Genomic DNA, 15,866 nt, shown 5'->3' on the forward strand with positions numbered 1-15,866 from the left:
CAAAAATAGATGGATGCTTTGCACTGTATTTTAATGACCTAATTTAGCTACATGAACTTCTTTTCCACAACATAACTATAATGAACCTTTTTATAGCCTTGTTTCCATCCCTGATACATATTTTTTCAACTAATAGAATGTCTGGTGAGGTTGTTTCATGTCCACCAATAACTGTTATGGCAGAAAATACAGTGCTATCAATCACAGAGGCGTAGTATAGTATCCACATTTCCTTTTCTGAAGGGTGATTGTTTCACATGGTAACACTCAAACACACAAATATTATTGATGTCTTGATCTACTGGGTATCACCCACGCAAGGTCATATGACAGAGTTACCGGTGCATAATGACTTCCTCACAGGGATCAACAGTTTCTTTACCTCATTCTCCCGCGGTTTAAACTAGAGGAAAAATCTCAAGACCCAAAATAAAAGATTGGCAAAACAGAATAGAAAAATAGTATGATGCAAACTACCTCACGTTAAATAGAATTCTACACATAGGAGAACCTTTGAGAAATGGTAGCAAAGGTTTTAGTGAATTATATTGTTTCAAAACAATGGTAACACTTTTTTTGAATGTTGTGTAATAAGTCATTATTAAGACACCTTTCATGACCGTGATGACGGCAAGAAGTATCATTCAGAAAATGTTAGCATGTTTGATGAAAAGTTGACAGAAACAACTTCATTGTATTTGAATGGAGGTTGCTTTAAATGTTTGGTTCCATTGATCAGTGACGTGACGATCTTAAGCACAGTAAATAAAGTGTTACAAAAATTCATAAATCGTTCTGTTTGTGTGTGCCCAAAGACACAATCAAATGGCTTTTGTAATATGGAAAGAAAGAATTGCACAAATATGCAATACATAAAGAAGTCACCTTAAAATGTAGTCACCTTCCAAAAATGTTACCACAATAATAAACAATGAAAAAGAAAAATTCTAAATGATGAAAAGAAAAGAAAAATCATGACCAATTTAAACAAGCTGTATTATAATTGCAAAAGCACACATGACGCCTTTGACAAAATGCTATATATTGTAATGCATGCATCTCACGAGAGCCACTGAAAGCGCTTAAATAATGATCGTGGATAAAACAGAGGCCAGTGTTTAGCAAACTAGCAACCTAAGATGCAGCATATTGGAAGAGGCGACATAAGGCCTCAAAAGAAAAAGAGCCCTTGGGCCTTGTGTGGGGAGGGAATGTGGATGTCAACAGTCGTGAGGATGATGAAGTTGCTGCCTATTGTCTTGGGTGTGGCTACAGTGAACAGAGAAACAGTTCCCAAAGTTGAGGCACAGAGAAGTAGATTATCAGTATTGTGTGCGTATGTGTATGAGTGCATGGTTTAACAAGCACAGTTCCGTTGGCTCTCAGAAGACGTGTTATTCAGGCTCTTGTTGCTGAGGTTGGGCATTAAGGTAGTGTCTCCTCCTACCATGGTCTCATTCATCTTGTCACAGATGACATCCACCAGGCGCTCAAAAACCTGCTTAATGTTGATGTTGTCCTTTGCACTGGCTTCGAAGAACTGGAAACCTGATGATGACCGATGATAGAGTGAACTACTATTTCAGTGCCTTTCACAATGATAAATGTCCAATCATGTGGTTCTTTTCATCTTTCTGCTGGGAATTTGAATGATTTTGTCACAGTAGACGCATAATCAATTTGAACTGGGAGGGGATAGTAGCAAATGAACGAATTTTTAATGGATGTTTATCACCGTCACTGGCAGTCGATGAGTTAATTACGGACAAATGTGCTGCAAAGATTCAGAGATGTTTTACGTACCGAGGTCCTCTGCAAGACGCTGGCCATCTTCCGTAGGTATAAGCCTGTCATCCTCTAGGTCACACTTGTTTCCGATTAGGATCACCTGAGCGTTGTCCCATGAGTAAGTTTTAATCTGCGTCGCCCTGTCAAACAAACCACAAATTAGGAACAATTAATAAGGAAACAAAAAGGACAGAAAACCGAAATAGCTAAAAAAAAATTGAACCCTCCATCATTGAACTCAAATTCTCCCAGTGATTGCAGTACACCTACATTCCATTTTGACTCGAGTGAACATTCGTTTGCCCTTCCTACCATTTTTTGGGTCAGGCCACACTTGTGTAGCAAATGTTAATATCCTTCATGAAGCAAAATGTGCCATCTACATTTGTTGACTGCACGTCATTATATGGTTAACACTTCAAAAAAATGTCAGTTGTATAAAGGGTCAAATAAAACAATACGTCTGTCTTAAATATTTTTCTCCCTCCCTGTATTTGTGCTGTGAGCCTCCAAATAGAATCTAATAACTATACAAAAAAAATCAACTCTTTCTAATGGGATATTCTATTGAATAACTAGTTGATAGGTTTACTTTTTGGGTAAAAATCAAACAAAAAACCAACAAGATCTTGAGTAAATTCTTTTTATAATCATTGCAACATGCAATGGAAGAAAAATTCAAATGAATTCCTAAAATGGATTTATCGCCCAGCTCTATATTAAATATATTTATTAACAGAAAGTACCAGTCCTGAACTGCATTGAAGGACTCCTGACTGGTGATGTCATACATAAGTAGGAAACCCATGGCACCTCTGTAGTAGGCTGTGGTGATAGTCCGATAGCGCTCTTGTCCTGCTGTGTCCTACATTTTAACACACACGAAATAATTCAAAATACATATCATTAGTGTTATCTTGTCCAGGCATACATAATTTTCGCACAATATTTAAGGGAGTATTGATGTGATCCAAGAAAATGGCCACCTAGTAAAAGATACATGAATGTGGTGAGGGAGGACATAAAAGTGGCTGGTATATGAGAGGGTGATGCAAAGGACAGGGCAAAGCAGAAAGTGTAGTACTATAGTATTAAAAAGCAAGACTTTTGCCACCACAAGGGAGAACTATTGTCCATAAATTGATATTGAGGTGTATCATCACCGCTGTAGTACAACAGTACAGTCTTCGGTGGTTCCCAACAAAGTAGCCCTAACATTATTTTCTCCATTATCAGAGCTCTCAGAAATATGCAGTTTACAATCATTTATACTCGGTGTTTTCGATTAATTTGATTAGTCTGAAAATGTATCATTGTTCATTGAAAATGTATTTCCTCTCTAGTGCAAGTCCATTAAGTGACAGAATATACCAAAAATACATTTGTATCTATCCACCTATTATCATTCACACAACAGTAGAAATCACATAAACTTAACTCTATTTTTACTGTGTAGCCCTTAACTACTAAAGAACATCAAATGGATAATTGCTTCATTCATGCATTAGATTACTGAATGTAAATGAAATCAAACTTGAAACCTGTCCTTCTATTAAAAGAGCTTTTTTTTTTTCAAACTACAGTTTCATTTGTGGCGCCTCCCAAAATACACAAAATGTATTGGGACTTGATTTTTGTTGTGCTTTATACTCTTCACTTAGCTTTCCCATGCAAGACTGGACATGTGCACATATATTAATTAGATATAGTCAGCCTTTTATGGTTTCACATAGAGAGTTACACATTGCTTTTGCCAGTATGGAAAAGATCTTTTCTAAAATGTAAGTATGTAATTTTGAAAATAATGATAGAGATATAATTGGCTTTGTAGATGAACATAGGAAATAAAGTTAAATGAGGGTGACTGAGCTGGAGTTGGTTACTTGGTAACGTTATTCATTTGCATCAGGGCCATGTGTGTTTGTGTGCATTTGTCTGACGTTTCAACACAGTGTGAAGGAGAGGGTTGTTAAGGTAACCAGGGGGGCAGTCAGGGTTATGATTGTTCAAAGACAATGAGGACTGTAAGTCATCTAAAAATTATCACCATCATTTTGCCAAAAGCTATTACACTGGAGATTAATTTCTAAATTGTGCAATCATTTTTTATGAAACATTTTATAGGACGTGACTATTTTTAGTAAGTAGGAAAAAAAGCCTTAACCCTATAAAGATGTTGCATCCATATACAGGGACATCACTTTTTGTTTCATGTAGGCCACAATATTAACATTTGCTACTGAAGTGTTGAACTGCATGATGTTGCCATAAGCAACGCCAGACCTTAATTAGACAACATAGTTGTTACTAATACTTTTGCACTTTAGTGTAGCCAACTCATGGTATAGGCTTTTAAGGCCTCTAACCATATGTGCATTTTACAGTGTGTGAAAGGTGTGTCTTGGCCCAGAGATCAGAAGACAGACACAATTCCATGCAATAGAAAAGGGGAGTAAATATTATGCACACTTAGTGTGTACATGTGCTTGCATATGAATCCCGGGTGCAGGGGCCATGTGGTGCGTTATCAGTTCAGTCTGTTTCCATGATGCACAAAGGGGAGCCTAGCAGCTGGCAGGGTGGGATCATCAACAAAATAACATGGCAACATATCTTACGGATGGTCCTCAATGGGAGTTATCGTAAATTTGATGATGAAGAGTTTGATAATTAACAAAATATGTTTAAGCTCAAAAGAGAGGACTGTAATTTTGGCAGGTTCATGCCCTTTAAAGACATGCCTTGTTGCCGCTGCAGTATTTATTCACTATAGCCCCAGCAAGAGCTGATAGGGAACTTCCTCAGTTTCCTGAACTTGGAAAAATACCCATCAGTGTACCATTTGGCAGACAAAACAGGACCGGGCAGACAAGTAAACCCACATTCTGAAAAAAAAGCCTCCTTGTTGCAGTTACCTGGCAAAACACTTAGCTTTAATTTTTAAAGAATTTTCCATACGTCTCGCATTGTCCTACAAAGGCACATTGAAGGAAGTGAGTGTGTGCTTTGGTGTAGGCCCAGTGACTCGGTATCTTTGCAGTAGCTCACACTATTAGTTTAACTCACTTATTTGTTTAATCAGTCTTATCAATGTAAATTGAAATGAATGTGAAGAATGTATCACCACCGACATTAACAATAAAAAAACAATTAATCACTGTTGATTTTGGGGCATTTTTGAGTCACTTCCTCTTAATATTGGCTCAATTCCAGGCCACTTCCTGTTCTACGGGCAGCAAAAAGTCTTGAGAGACTTCACTTTTAAGTAGAATGAGAGAGTAACCCAAAATTTGGGTATTGATTGGTATTTCCAGTTCACTTCTTATTTATTTTGGGTTACTTAACGTGTATTTTGGTCACTTCGTCTTGATTTGGGGCATTTTCCTGGGTTACTTCCTCTTGATTTTGAAAACTTTCAGTTTGTTTTGAGGCATTCCCATGAGAAATAAACTCTAGTTAAGGCCCTCAATAACACTCAAAAGTGATTGAAAGCCATAGTATTTAAATGAGTGTTTAAGCAACTAAAATACACGATGCGGCAAACGAGAGGGGGTTGAAAACATTTGCTCACAAACTTGACATGACTCAGGTTAAACTTAATACATTTGTAAGAAGTCAATGATAAAGGTGTGTCTTAAACCACAATCACTTGCGCAATTTAGAAGTTTAGTTTTAGAGGATGTCATCTTTTAATGTTGTCTATCTCAAAACACCACTGTTCATGTAAAAAGGGATCAATGTGCCTAAATGCATGAACTGGGCGCAACAAAATGGATTATCCTTGACTTTTCAGAAGTCAAGTACTATTAGTGTGATCCAATGACTTTTATCTAAATGTGTTTTCATGACTTAAAATTCCTGTTTATTTTATGCATATTGCTTAATTTTGCTTTTGAATGTTCTCTTGATGCCTTAAAAAGCTTGTGTGAAGCACCTTGAATTTTCTAGCGTGTAAATTTATGCCTGCCTGGTACCTGTAGTTATCTGGGTTTGTGTCCAGCACCCCCCGCACCCCTTGTGTGACTAAGCAGTTCAGAAAATGAATGAACAAATATATATCTTTACCCAGATCTGCAGCTTGATCCTTTTGTCATTGCGGAAGACAGTCTTGACTTTGAAGTCGATACCAACAGTGCTGACAAAGGCTGAGGTAAAGGAGTCATCAGCGTATCGGAACAGGAAAGACGTTTTGCCCACACTACTGTTGCCAATTATCAGCAGCTTGAACATGTAGTCAAAGTTTTGGTCAGCTGCATCCTTCTGGGTTGGCGGCTGTTTGAGGCGAGACTCAGTTGATGCCATCTATTGAGAGAAAAATAACATGATGAAGATGTCAAGTGTATAGAAATATTTTGGGCTTATGGTGCACATGGTGGACTATCATGTAGTGAATTGTCAACAAATGACAGAAACTGTGTCATTCAACTCACGCTTTTAGCTTATCCTTGTCATGTAAAGAAGGTTTGCCAAGGAGATACTTTCGTTATTGTTAACAAAAACAATACCGCTCTATATGCTTCCTAACGATACATATATGTGGCATTGCATCTTTTCCTCGGCACCATGGACAGGTCTAAAACTGGCACAACCCCACACCTCAAAGGAGGATATGGTCGGCTGTCTAACCCTTTTCCCCCTGAATGATTATACATCTGTCCATTTTCTATTGCTAATTCTCGAAATATCTGGAACATTTGGTGTGTTCTATTATGTTAAAACCATAAAACTAATGTGACAATGACTTATTCATTTCACAACCTGACATGTGACGATGGAGAGGGTGACTGATACGAAACAGTTTTCCTGTAAAATTTCCAAAGCTAAATAAAAAAAAAAAGAACCAATCAATCTACTGTTGTGGCATAAACATTAACGTTCATTTGGGATTTGGCTTCAGTCCTATCATACTGGTGCAGATTTGGGAGAAATTGAAAGGGTAGTTGTGCTCTCAAATTACATACAGGAGGTTTAGGCCATCTGTCCATCAGCAGGCCCCATTATGTGCGTAGTCTGAGGAAGAAACATATCTGCGCGGCTGCTTATCATAGCTTCCATCCCCCACAAAAAACATTGCTGATCAATCCATGTGGCCCAGCCCCACTTCTCTGGAGAGACTTGTCTCCGCTGAGATTAGACCGGCACTCGACTGCCGGCAATACCCATTAGTGGTCTAACCAGAGAGTTAGGTGAGCTTTTAACTGGCTACTGTAAGGAAACCTCTAGCATGAGTGATAGATCTATATTACACAGAAGTGAGACGTGAGGGCTGACAAAACCATTTACTGTTCGTGTCCGTGCTTACTTATTACAGCGGCCCATATGCTGACATGAATATGATAGTGTGATTTAATGCTCTGATTATGCTGTGGGTCAAATTGACCTCTTTGTGGAAAGTCTGCTTGGCCTAGTAAATGTAATCAAAATATATAGTCGCATGAAAATGGTTTACTTCAGGTATTTACATGATGATCTGATAGTACGTTACTTTTTCTTCTAACTTCTGCTAAGTGGCAGGCTTGTTTTTGCAAACACAAGCATAAGCAATTTCCTTCAAAAAGGAACTTAACCCAATATGCCAAAACTTAAATAATACGTGTGCATATAGTATCTTCTTCATCTGCTGTTATTTTCTCAAATCCACAAAGTATTATTGTAAAAAAAATATACATTTAAAACATCTACTTGCTTACAAAGGCCACCATGTTCATAATTTTTTACACCCACTATAGTGCAAAGTGCTGAAATGTGACTTGAATCCGTCATTTCCAGAAGTTTAAATGACCAATTTTATGGTGATACAATATTGATTTTTGGGACACAATAAAGATATATGCTGAAATTACAATGTCTGCCACGGTTCAGTTTCTGTTCAAATCAATGGTTCCCAATCAAGTTAATACAATTAGAGATTTTAAAAAAAAGTACAGAGCAATTTTGCCAATTTTGTGGCTGAAACATTTCAGACATTTGAAATCAAATCATCACGATGTTGATGGGTGCATTGCGTTTCGATCCGGAACAATATATTGTTACACGCCTAGATTTAACCTGATAAGTATATTGTCTATAATGATGATAACAAATAATATAAACTAAACTTGTGGATGGAATGTGCTGTCTTCAATGACATCAATAAACAACTTTCTCCACACTCCAGCCTGTGCAAACCTGTTTGTTTGCAATTCAGTCATAGCGGGAATATGGACTATGAATAGAGTCTTTTAATATAGTCCCTTTAGAAAGAAAAGAATAAAATTAATTTGCACTTTGTAATTTATTGTAATCGTTTAAGAAGAAAATAATCCCCAAACTTTAAAACATTTCCTCATGTTCCCAACAGCTCATCCTAAACTTGAGTTATATATACCCAGTCACATGTCGTTTATGTTTACTTTCAACAGCTGACATTCCCTGCAGACAAATACAATTCGAGTAATGTTTACACATTTAGGAAATATATTAATTACAATCAAGCCTTCTACAGAGCCTAAGCTAAATTTTACATTGTAGCCATCAATTTCTGTCAGTAACAAATTTTCCTTGAAAACAAACATTGCTTTAAATTTGAACACAAAGTGAACACAGAAGCAAAGCATGAGTGCTCGGGCCTACCTTGGTGCTAAGCCTTGTCCAAATAGTGTACTATATTCATTCATTCATTATCCGAGCTGCTTATCCTCGTGGGGGTGCTGGAGCCTATCCCAACCAACAACAGGCAGTAGGCAGGGTACATCTTAAATTGAAGGAAACATGGAAACTAACAACCGCACATGCACAAAAACACACTTACAATCAATTTGTAGTGTTATCCGGATGTGGGAGGAAACCAGAGTACCAGGAGAAAAAATACACAGGCAAAGGGAGAACATGCAAACTCCACAGAGGAAGGTTAGAACCCACTATCCATTGAATATTCGTACTATATTCATACAGTCATCTTCTGAACCACATGTCTTTGGATGTTTGCAGCCATATAAAATGATGTAGCGACCAGTACTGCCATTGATCAACTCCATTGTTGGTGCAGATGTGTTAGATTATCGCAGGCAAACATAAATCAAATTTAAAATAAATAAATATATAAATACATGAGAGAAAAAACCCAGAAAAAAAGAGCAATAAAAAATGACGGGGTTCTGGTGCGCTTCAGTCAGCTGCTTGCCAGTGACCCCCAGGAAATGTCCATCTAATTCTATTGATTATGTGGTAATGGTCACATATGTTCTCTCATTAAAACAAGCAAACGTAAAAGCTTTATATCCAAAGCCTTTTGTTAGGGAAAATAAGGCAAACATGATTAAATTGGGACAAAGGAAGCCAGATCAAGAGAAGAACAGAAGGAAGGAAACAACCTACCTTCATACGGAAGTAAAACTAACTCGGCGTCTTCCTATTTTTCCCCCCACTGTTGGGCAGCCAGATGCCGGGTGTGGTGGCAAAGTAAACCTTGTAAAAGCCGCGGTCTTCCCGGATCAGAGCTCGGCAATACGCGGTCGTCTGCTGGCGCTCCCGGATCCCAGTTCTTGTAGCTCCAAGTCGCGTTAGGGTTGGAAAGTGAAGCAACCGCCAGGCACCTGAGGCTGTGTACGCGCGTGCGTGTGCGTGCGTGCGCGCAGCTTGGCAGGCTGGTTGATCCGGCATGCGTGTGCGCGTGAGAACCCCATGCACCACATGATCCGAAATAGACAGTGCGTACAGTACAACCCCTGCCCAAAGGATGTAAAAGGACTAATACAATCGACTTCATCATTAGTCAATTTTCAAATAAGTTTAACCCTTTAAACGGCTTAAAACATGGTGTACTCAGATTCTTGCAATATTTGTTATAAAACCAACCAAACCACAATTATTAAGACAGTGATTGCCTTTGCCGTGATAGACATCAAATAATGTGCCTCTTTTTATTATCCTGCTGTGAATTTAAATTCGTTTGTCACTAGCAGATGTCCAATACATTCGAAATACTTCTCTTGGAATGGGTGTGTAACCCTCCCAATGGCAGCAAATGAACAAATAAAACACATTTAATGTTTAAACCAAGTCTCAAACATAAGGCCAGCGGGCCAAACGAGGCCCGTCAGGAGGTCCGATCCGGCCTGCAGATGTGTTCTGCCTGGCATTGCAGCCCATTCAAACTGTACATACAGAATTAAATACTTTTATTTTAGTTTTTATGGGTAAAACTATGTAAAACTAGAATTTGGGGAGTTCTGTGAATGCATTTTGCTCAGTTTGTTATCCACAGTCATATTCATTCTTTCGCAACCAACAGTCAAAACTGCAGGGTCAATGGCAGCGAATGAGTTAACAAAGAACCTTAAAATGACCCCCCAAATTCTTTTACCCAGCTCTACTTCAAAATATTCAGCCACATTAAATTGCATATCTTTATTATTTCTGACATGACTGCCTTGCACACAGCAAAATCTGCTTCCGTGTTATAGGAATGAGGATTATGCTATAGTAAAATTATTTTGTTTCTGTACTTCCTCTTGTTCACACGCCCAGTTAAATCTTTCTAGTTTCTTTTTCCTCCTGTACTTTCAAATGAGAGTTGTATTTTTTTTCTTGAGATATCATTACAAAAAGATCTTTCACAGTGTGAGGATCAGATATGAACACATTCTTCCCCATCAACTGGGAAGGGTTGGCTGCGAATGAACATTCATTCACATGTTGCCAACCCTTCCAGTTCAAATGGAATGCTCTCCTACTGTTGGCAAACTATTCTATATTCACAACAAGAAAGATGAGAGTTAATCACCACTTTCCACCTGAGCGATTCAAATAGTCAAATGAGTGTAACTGAAACATTCATTTAAAAAATGATCACTAAAATCCGACTTGTTTCCACTGGCTAAATCTATTGAACAAATATGCCATGGGTTGGTCATTTTTAAACGTGATTAGGCATCGCCCCCTACTGGAAATGCTTACATTCAGCCACACTTGGCCAAAAACCTTAAAATCAAATTTAAATGTTTTTGCAATGGATTGAGCACATCCATACATCCTTTTTATGTGTATCCAATCTAATTTGTGCGAAATTGGAGGACACTCAGGACATGTTGGAAGGTAGTGACAAATAAAATTTAAATGGTTAAACTTGACAAAAGGGCAAACAAACAAAGATAAGTACATAATTGGTATTGGTATAATTCAACCCGATGAGACCCTGCTAACACCTCATGATGCCTAAATTGTAGAAAGATTTAGAGCAGTGTAGATCAAATTAGTTGTGGTGCAGATGACGCCTATCAGGTTGCAGAGGTTGGTTAACCCGTGGTAGCGGCTGAAAGTTCTCCTGTAGCCTTTATACTTGGGGTCTTTCTCTTTAAGTTTGGAATAGCCTTCCTTTTCAGCACTTAGTCCAACTTGATTACCAAGACCATGCTCCTTTTCCACCGCCCTCATCAGGAACATAATCTCAGTGGCTGCTGGACCAAACCATTGACCATTTACACCAGCCATCACCAAAGCCACAAAATACAGAACCATCTGAAAAAGAGCAGAATCCAAGCGATACTGAATATTTGTAAGCATATTAATAATGGTATACTAGAGACTTGCACATTTAATTAACTATTTTTCCATCTCCTTTAAAAATCAATGGATTGTTTAATGAATGAAAGAGTTATTATACTTCCTATTTGTGGGCTGACAGCACAAATGAGGTGGGTGGGGAGAAAATATATTTAAGACAGAAGTTTTGCAGTTTTTTTTATCCAACATTTAAGTATTTTTTTAATCTTTAGGGCAAGTGCCTATCTTTTGTATTTGAAAACAACAACAAAACACTTGATCTGGCAAAGATCTGGCGCCCACATATGTTGAAAATCTTATTTTGGTATACAACTTACAAATAAATGTCATAGTATTTAACAAATTGCCTATCATTTATAAGGCTATATGTGGAATTCCTTTAAACTGAGAGAACTGGCTGTGAATGACCATGAGTGTTCAGTGTATCCTACATTGTTTGCATTGAAAATCTGGGCTTCGACCACACGGTGAGTTCCATTTCTATTAAAAACTTTGTGTGCATGTGCTACCTGCACTGTTTCTTGTGTGTTCAGCAGTTCTCTCGGATGATATACAGCATAAATAGCCAGGCTTATAAAATGGCTGGCCAATAAGCAGTAGAAATAAACTGGGAAGAGTTTACTCTGCACCAGGCCGAAGGTGTGTCGAGTCACCTGCCATACCAAAGCAAAACCTGCAAACACAAGAATGTAATCAGAAAAAGGAAAGGGGATTCAAGTTCTTAATGTGTCAAACTCTTGTCCTCCTCTCACCTCCAATAAAGGAGACCCAGATCTGAATGCCCCAAGAGAAGGAGAGCACTAGGAGGTGTAACACTTTCAACAAGTTAGAGGGATCCCCATCGGTTGCCATGGTGACAGGAAAACCTATAGAGCAATCAACATAACACAAGAGATTAAAATGACACAAAGGTAACAACAGTCTTCACAAGAATTTAATCCTAGGTGAGTGGGACCTAAATGAAATGGATGAGGTCATTTAGATTCCAGTTAAGTGTATATTTTTTAAGACGTGATGTTCCAAGCAGATAAACAGTAATGTCTGTATCTTGCAGCCTGCAGCATGCGCACTTGCAACAGATGATGTTCTGTTAGAGTTAGACTCTTAGTAAAAGCAATCAATAAACACGTTGCTGGCCTAAGAAATACATTCATTACAAGACAAGGTACGATGTACAAGCAGTTAATCTGCACAATAGTAATATGATTTGTATGTTGGCATCATTTAAAAATAAATAAAAATAATAATAAAATTGACGCGTTGACCAGCAGCACGACATCGTTTTATTGGGTTTCAAAAGCACCGTGTAAATTATGATGATGCGTAAATGAATATTGAGTGAAGTAAAATGTAAGAACATACCTTTGTCTCGGACGATATCTGCAATTCAATATTGTATTTTTATTATATCAGTCCGAGCGACTGATATTATGAAAGTGCGAGCGAGGAGAGGTCGAATGTCTTTAACTTCCTGTGTACTCCACAGGCACGCCTTCTAATGACGCTCATTCCGATATTTTTTGTTTGTTTGAGTTTTTAAACTACCATTTTCAAAATGCATTCTTTTACAGGCTTTGATGCATGGGTTTTATAACCATTTGCGAGCATTACGCCTATTTTATGCGTGTAGTCCAAAAGAAGGTAATTTCCCCCTCAAATAGCCTATATTGTGCATCACCTTCAGTAATTTATCTTGTACGAACACACATCATATAATTAGGGTCTTCCGAATTTTCATAATTTGTTTTTAAATATTTTCTGATTTGAGAATTTGGAGAGGCAATGACGTCATATGGAAGCGCCTCGCGCTCCAGTATAATAACAACATTTTGTAAAAGAAAAAGTCAAATATTCCTTTCTTGCTATAGCGGCCTCTTTTAAAACAAAATTTCACAGTGTACAAAAAACTCATACAAGCCCAACAAAGCAACATCGGAGAACGGTAAACATATCCGAAGGTACGTTTGTTTCTCATTGTGTTCCGATTGGTAAATAGCGTTGCTAACCAGCTCGCGCATATCATGAATTTACTAATATAATGGCTTAGTTGATACATGTATACAGTGGTCTATTTTGCAAGTTCCTCGGACATTTATTTCAATGTTTTATGGATATTCCCGCGACAATCGACGTAAGAAATATCTGACCTTGGAGTACTGCCAGTGACGTAACTAGTCAGTCGTAAATGTTGACGTCCAATCCACTTTGACTGGGATGGTTGGCAGCGAATGAACAGCCCTCCTAGTTCAAATGGAGTGGGCGTCTACCAGTGATAAACTCATTCAAATTAACGGCCTAAGGATGAAAGACCCACATGATTGGATATCTATCATCGTCAATGGCACCGAACAAATGAATACTCATATGGCATGTGGCAAAACATAGTTTATTTGGGGAAAAGTTGTCATTTTGAAATTTTGACTGAAAATGATGACTACTTTTGGTTTGTTTTCTTAACTGCAGTACAAGAAAAATGGGGCGCAGAAAATCCAAGCGAAAGCCTCCCCCTAAGAAAAAAATGACCGGCAATTTGGACACGCAGTTCACATGTCCGTTTTGTAATCACGAGAAGTCCTGTGATGTGAAAATGTAAGTTCAGTTTGAAATGCCTTGAAAACACAATGCACAGAATGTGTTGACTCGCACTGTGTCTTTCCAGGGAGCGAACCCGAAACACAGGAATTATATCTTGCAGTGTTTGCTTGGAGGAGTTCCAGACTCCTATAACCTGTATCCTTACAAAAAAAGTTGTGTTTTTCCAAGACATTCAGGTAAAGTAAATGATTCCCTTGACACTTTGCATAGCATCAAGCCAAGTTTAGCTTTGCAAACATCCTGGACTGATCACCAGACAATCCAATATAGACAAAGATTAATACTACTGTGTGTCTTTGAATAGTATAAAAGGCATGTTTTGGGAATGTGGGAAAAAGCTGGCATAGAGAAAAGCAAGCACAGGGAAAACATGCAAATGTTACACATCGCCGAGCTATATGTCGATATACTTATATTCACCCTTTATTTTGATTGTACTCCCCCTGTTATTTGAATGTTCCTTAAATTAACTCAACAGATTTGTCAGAGCCAGTGGATGTTTACAGTGACTGGATAGATGCATGTGAAGCAGCCAATCAGTGATCTCTTCCCTTCGTTTATTTACTACAGAAACTTATCGTAATTTCCAGACTATAAAGTGCACCTGACTATAAACTGCACTGACCAAATATCACAAAATTTAAGCAGAAAGTCCATATATACTGCATACCTGACTATAAACTGCAGTTATCCATGTCTTACTATGTACTATTGGCATAGAAATATTTTAAACAGAAATATCTAATTCATCAAAATGTAATGGCAAATTTTGGATAGCCATTCTTTTAAAATATTTTATTTGCCATGGTTGTGTGGTTGTCAAAATGAGACACTTAATCTCGCTGTAGAGACTTTAAACGCACCCTAAGTGGTAATGTCATCATGGTCGCTGAGCTAAATTATATTTAATAATCATTTTTAAAATATATTTTTAAGACAAATATCTAAGCATGTTTGTCTGAAAAAGAAATCCATAAACATACCGCTTTGTCATCAAAACCAAACGGTACAATAGAGAGGAAAAAAAGTAGCGCCAGTTAATCAGAAAAATATGGTAATTTGTGCTTTTGTTTATACCATAGACATGGTATAAACGAGAATGTCATGCTGAATCATCATTTGATGCTGCACAGCTGTAGGTTGCCACCAAATGGGGACATTTTGCCCCTAAATTTGGTACACTGAAAGTTAATTTGTCATTTTGTAGTGATTTAACTTATTTTATTTTATTTTTTTCCAATTGTTACGCTTCAATAGTTTTTTTTGACAATCCTCTAGTCCACATTCATGTACAGTGGTGGGTAGTAATAATACACCAAAAAAGTACTTCAAGTATTTTCCACTAATATAGGAAACCAGTATAAATGCGAATGCTTACTTTGTGACTACAATTCAGATTGTCTGTCCAAAATGTTCTATTTGCATGCTTAAAATTTCAGATTAGGTTTGCTCCAAGTAAAAACAAAAATGTAATTGACTTTCTTGTCACTTGCTTGGAGCGGTAGCAGCTTTTTAACACGTATAGAAATAATGGAAACCTGGTATCGCAGTAATTCACCAACCTCCTCAATGGGGGATTTGTCTATACTAGGTATATATATTTGTCTATGTTGGCATTATAAATTACTTTGAATATCCTTATGTCATGTAATTTTTAATTTAGTCTCATTTAGAATTGTAGGCACCTAGTATTTTCTATATGATTGTAAAACCGTTGATTTCTCATTTTGTTCCATAATCGTGTACGTACTTTTTAATTGTGTTTGTACTTTTTATTTATTAATAAGGAACCTCTCTGGACCAAATTGACACACAACATATCTATATAACACATGCTCTTCACTGCATTTTTAATAGTATGTGATGTTTTCCAATATGATCTATTGATGTCACTTTAAATCGTAGATACACATTTATCTGTTATATATATACGTATATAT

General features: G+C 37.5%; 3 protein-coding genes across 4 annotated transcripts; 1 reads left to right on the top strand and 2 right to left on the bottom strand.

Moving 5' to 3' along the window:
• Positions 1 to 6: 6 nt before the first annotated feature.
• On the bottom strand, positions 7 to 9,465 carry rab3db (RAB3D, member RAS oncogene family, b). The gene is made up of 5 exons (XM_077618066.1): positions 9,145 to 9,465; positions 5,854 to 6,090; positions 2,535 to 2,653; positions 1,804 to 1,928; positions 7 to 1,548 (listed from the first exon to the last, which is right to left on the bottom strand). The coding sequence occupies exons 1-5, from the start codon at positions 9,148 to 9,150 to the stop codon at positions 1,358 to 1,360; spliced, it is 678 nt and encodes a 225-aa protein (XP_077474192.1). The 5' UTR covers positions 9,151 to 9,465; the 3' UTR covers positions 7 to 1,357.
• Positions 9,466 to 10,161: 696 nt separating this feature from the next.
• Positions 10,162 to 13,620, bottom strand: tmem205 (transmembrane protein 205). Of its 2 annotated transcripts, none has more exons than XM_077618068.1 (4): positions 13,479 to 13,620; positions 12,084 to 12,197; positions 11,841 to 12,004; positions 10,162 to 11,286 (listed from the first exon to the last, which is right to left on the bottom strand). In XM_077618068.1, exons 2-4 carry the CDS (start codon positions 12,181 to 12,183, stop codon positions 10,984 to 10,986), a joined length of 567 nt encoding a protein of 188 aa, XP_077474194.1. In that variant the 5' UTR covers positions 12,184 to 12,197; positions 13,479 to 13,620; the 3' UTR covers positions 10,162 to 10,983. The 2 variants fall into 2 exon arrangements, with proteins under 2 accessions (XP_077474194.1, XP_077474193.1); XM_077618067.1 differs by lacking the exon at positions 13,479 to 13,620 and adding an exon at positions 12,694 to 12,962.
• Positions 13,103 to 15,837, top strand: elof1 (elongation factor 1). Its single transcript, XM_077618069.1, has 4 exons — positions 13,103 to 13,289; positions 13,795 to 13,920; positions 13,991 to 14,061; positions 14,405 to 15,837. Exons 2-4 carry the CDS (start codon positions 13,805 to 13,807, stop codon positions 14,467 to 14,469), a joined length of 252 nt encoding a protein of 83 aa, XP_077474195.1. The 5' UTR covers positions 13,103 to 13,289; positions 13,795 to 13,804; the 3' UTR covers positions 14,470 to 15,837.
• Positions 15,838 to 15,866: the final 29 nt, after the last annotated feature.

The sequence above is a fragment of the Stigmatopora argus genome, chromosome 14 (genome assembly GCF_051989625.1).
Source record: "Stigmatopora argus isolate UIUO_Sarg chromosome 14, RoL_Sarg_1.0, whole genome shotgun sequence".
Taxonomy (NCBI): domain Eukaryota; kingdom Metazoa; phylum Chordata; class Actinopteri; order Syngnathiformes; family Syngnathidae; genus Stigmatopora; species Stigmatopora argus.

Bases quoted from the DNA above. Each gene is read 5' to 3' on its own strand.
- rab3db (XM_077618066.1), bottom strand. The intron at 2,654-5,853 runs GTAAAGATATAT...GTTAAAATGTAG, and splicing joins GGATCAAGCTGCAGATCTGG to GACACAGCAGGACAAGAGCG. The intron at 1,549-1,803 runs GTACGTAAAACA...GGTCATCATCAG, and splicing joins GCGTCTTGCAGAGGACCTCG to GTTTCCAGTTCTTCGAAGCC.
- tmem205 (XM_077618068.1), bottom strand. From the start codon at position 12,183: ATGGCAACCGATGGGGATCCCTCTAACTTGTTGAAAGTGTTACACCTC. The intron at 12,005-12,083 runs GTGAGAGGAGGA...TTGTGTTTGCAG, and splicing joins CTGGGTCTCCTTTATTGGAG to GTTTTGCTTTGGTATGGCAG. The intron at 11,287-11,840 runs GTAGCACATGCA...GCTCTTTTTCAG, and splicing joins ACACACAAGAAACAGTGCAG to ATGGTTCTGTATTTTGTGGC.
- elof1 (XM_077618069.1), top strand. From the start codon at position 13,805: ATGGGGCGCAGAAAATCCAAGCGAAAGCCTCCCCCTAAGAAAAAAATG. The intron at 13,921-13,990 runs GTAAGTTCAGTT...GTGTCTTTCCAG, and splicing joins AAGTCCTGTGATGTGAAAAT to GGAGCGAACCCGAAACACAG. The intron at 14,062-14,404 runs GTATCCTTACAA...TTAACTCAACAG, and splicing joins GTTCCAGACTCCTATAACCT to ATTTGTCAGAGCCAGTGGAT.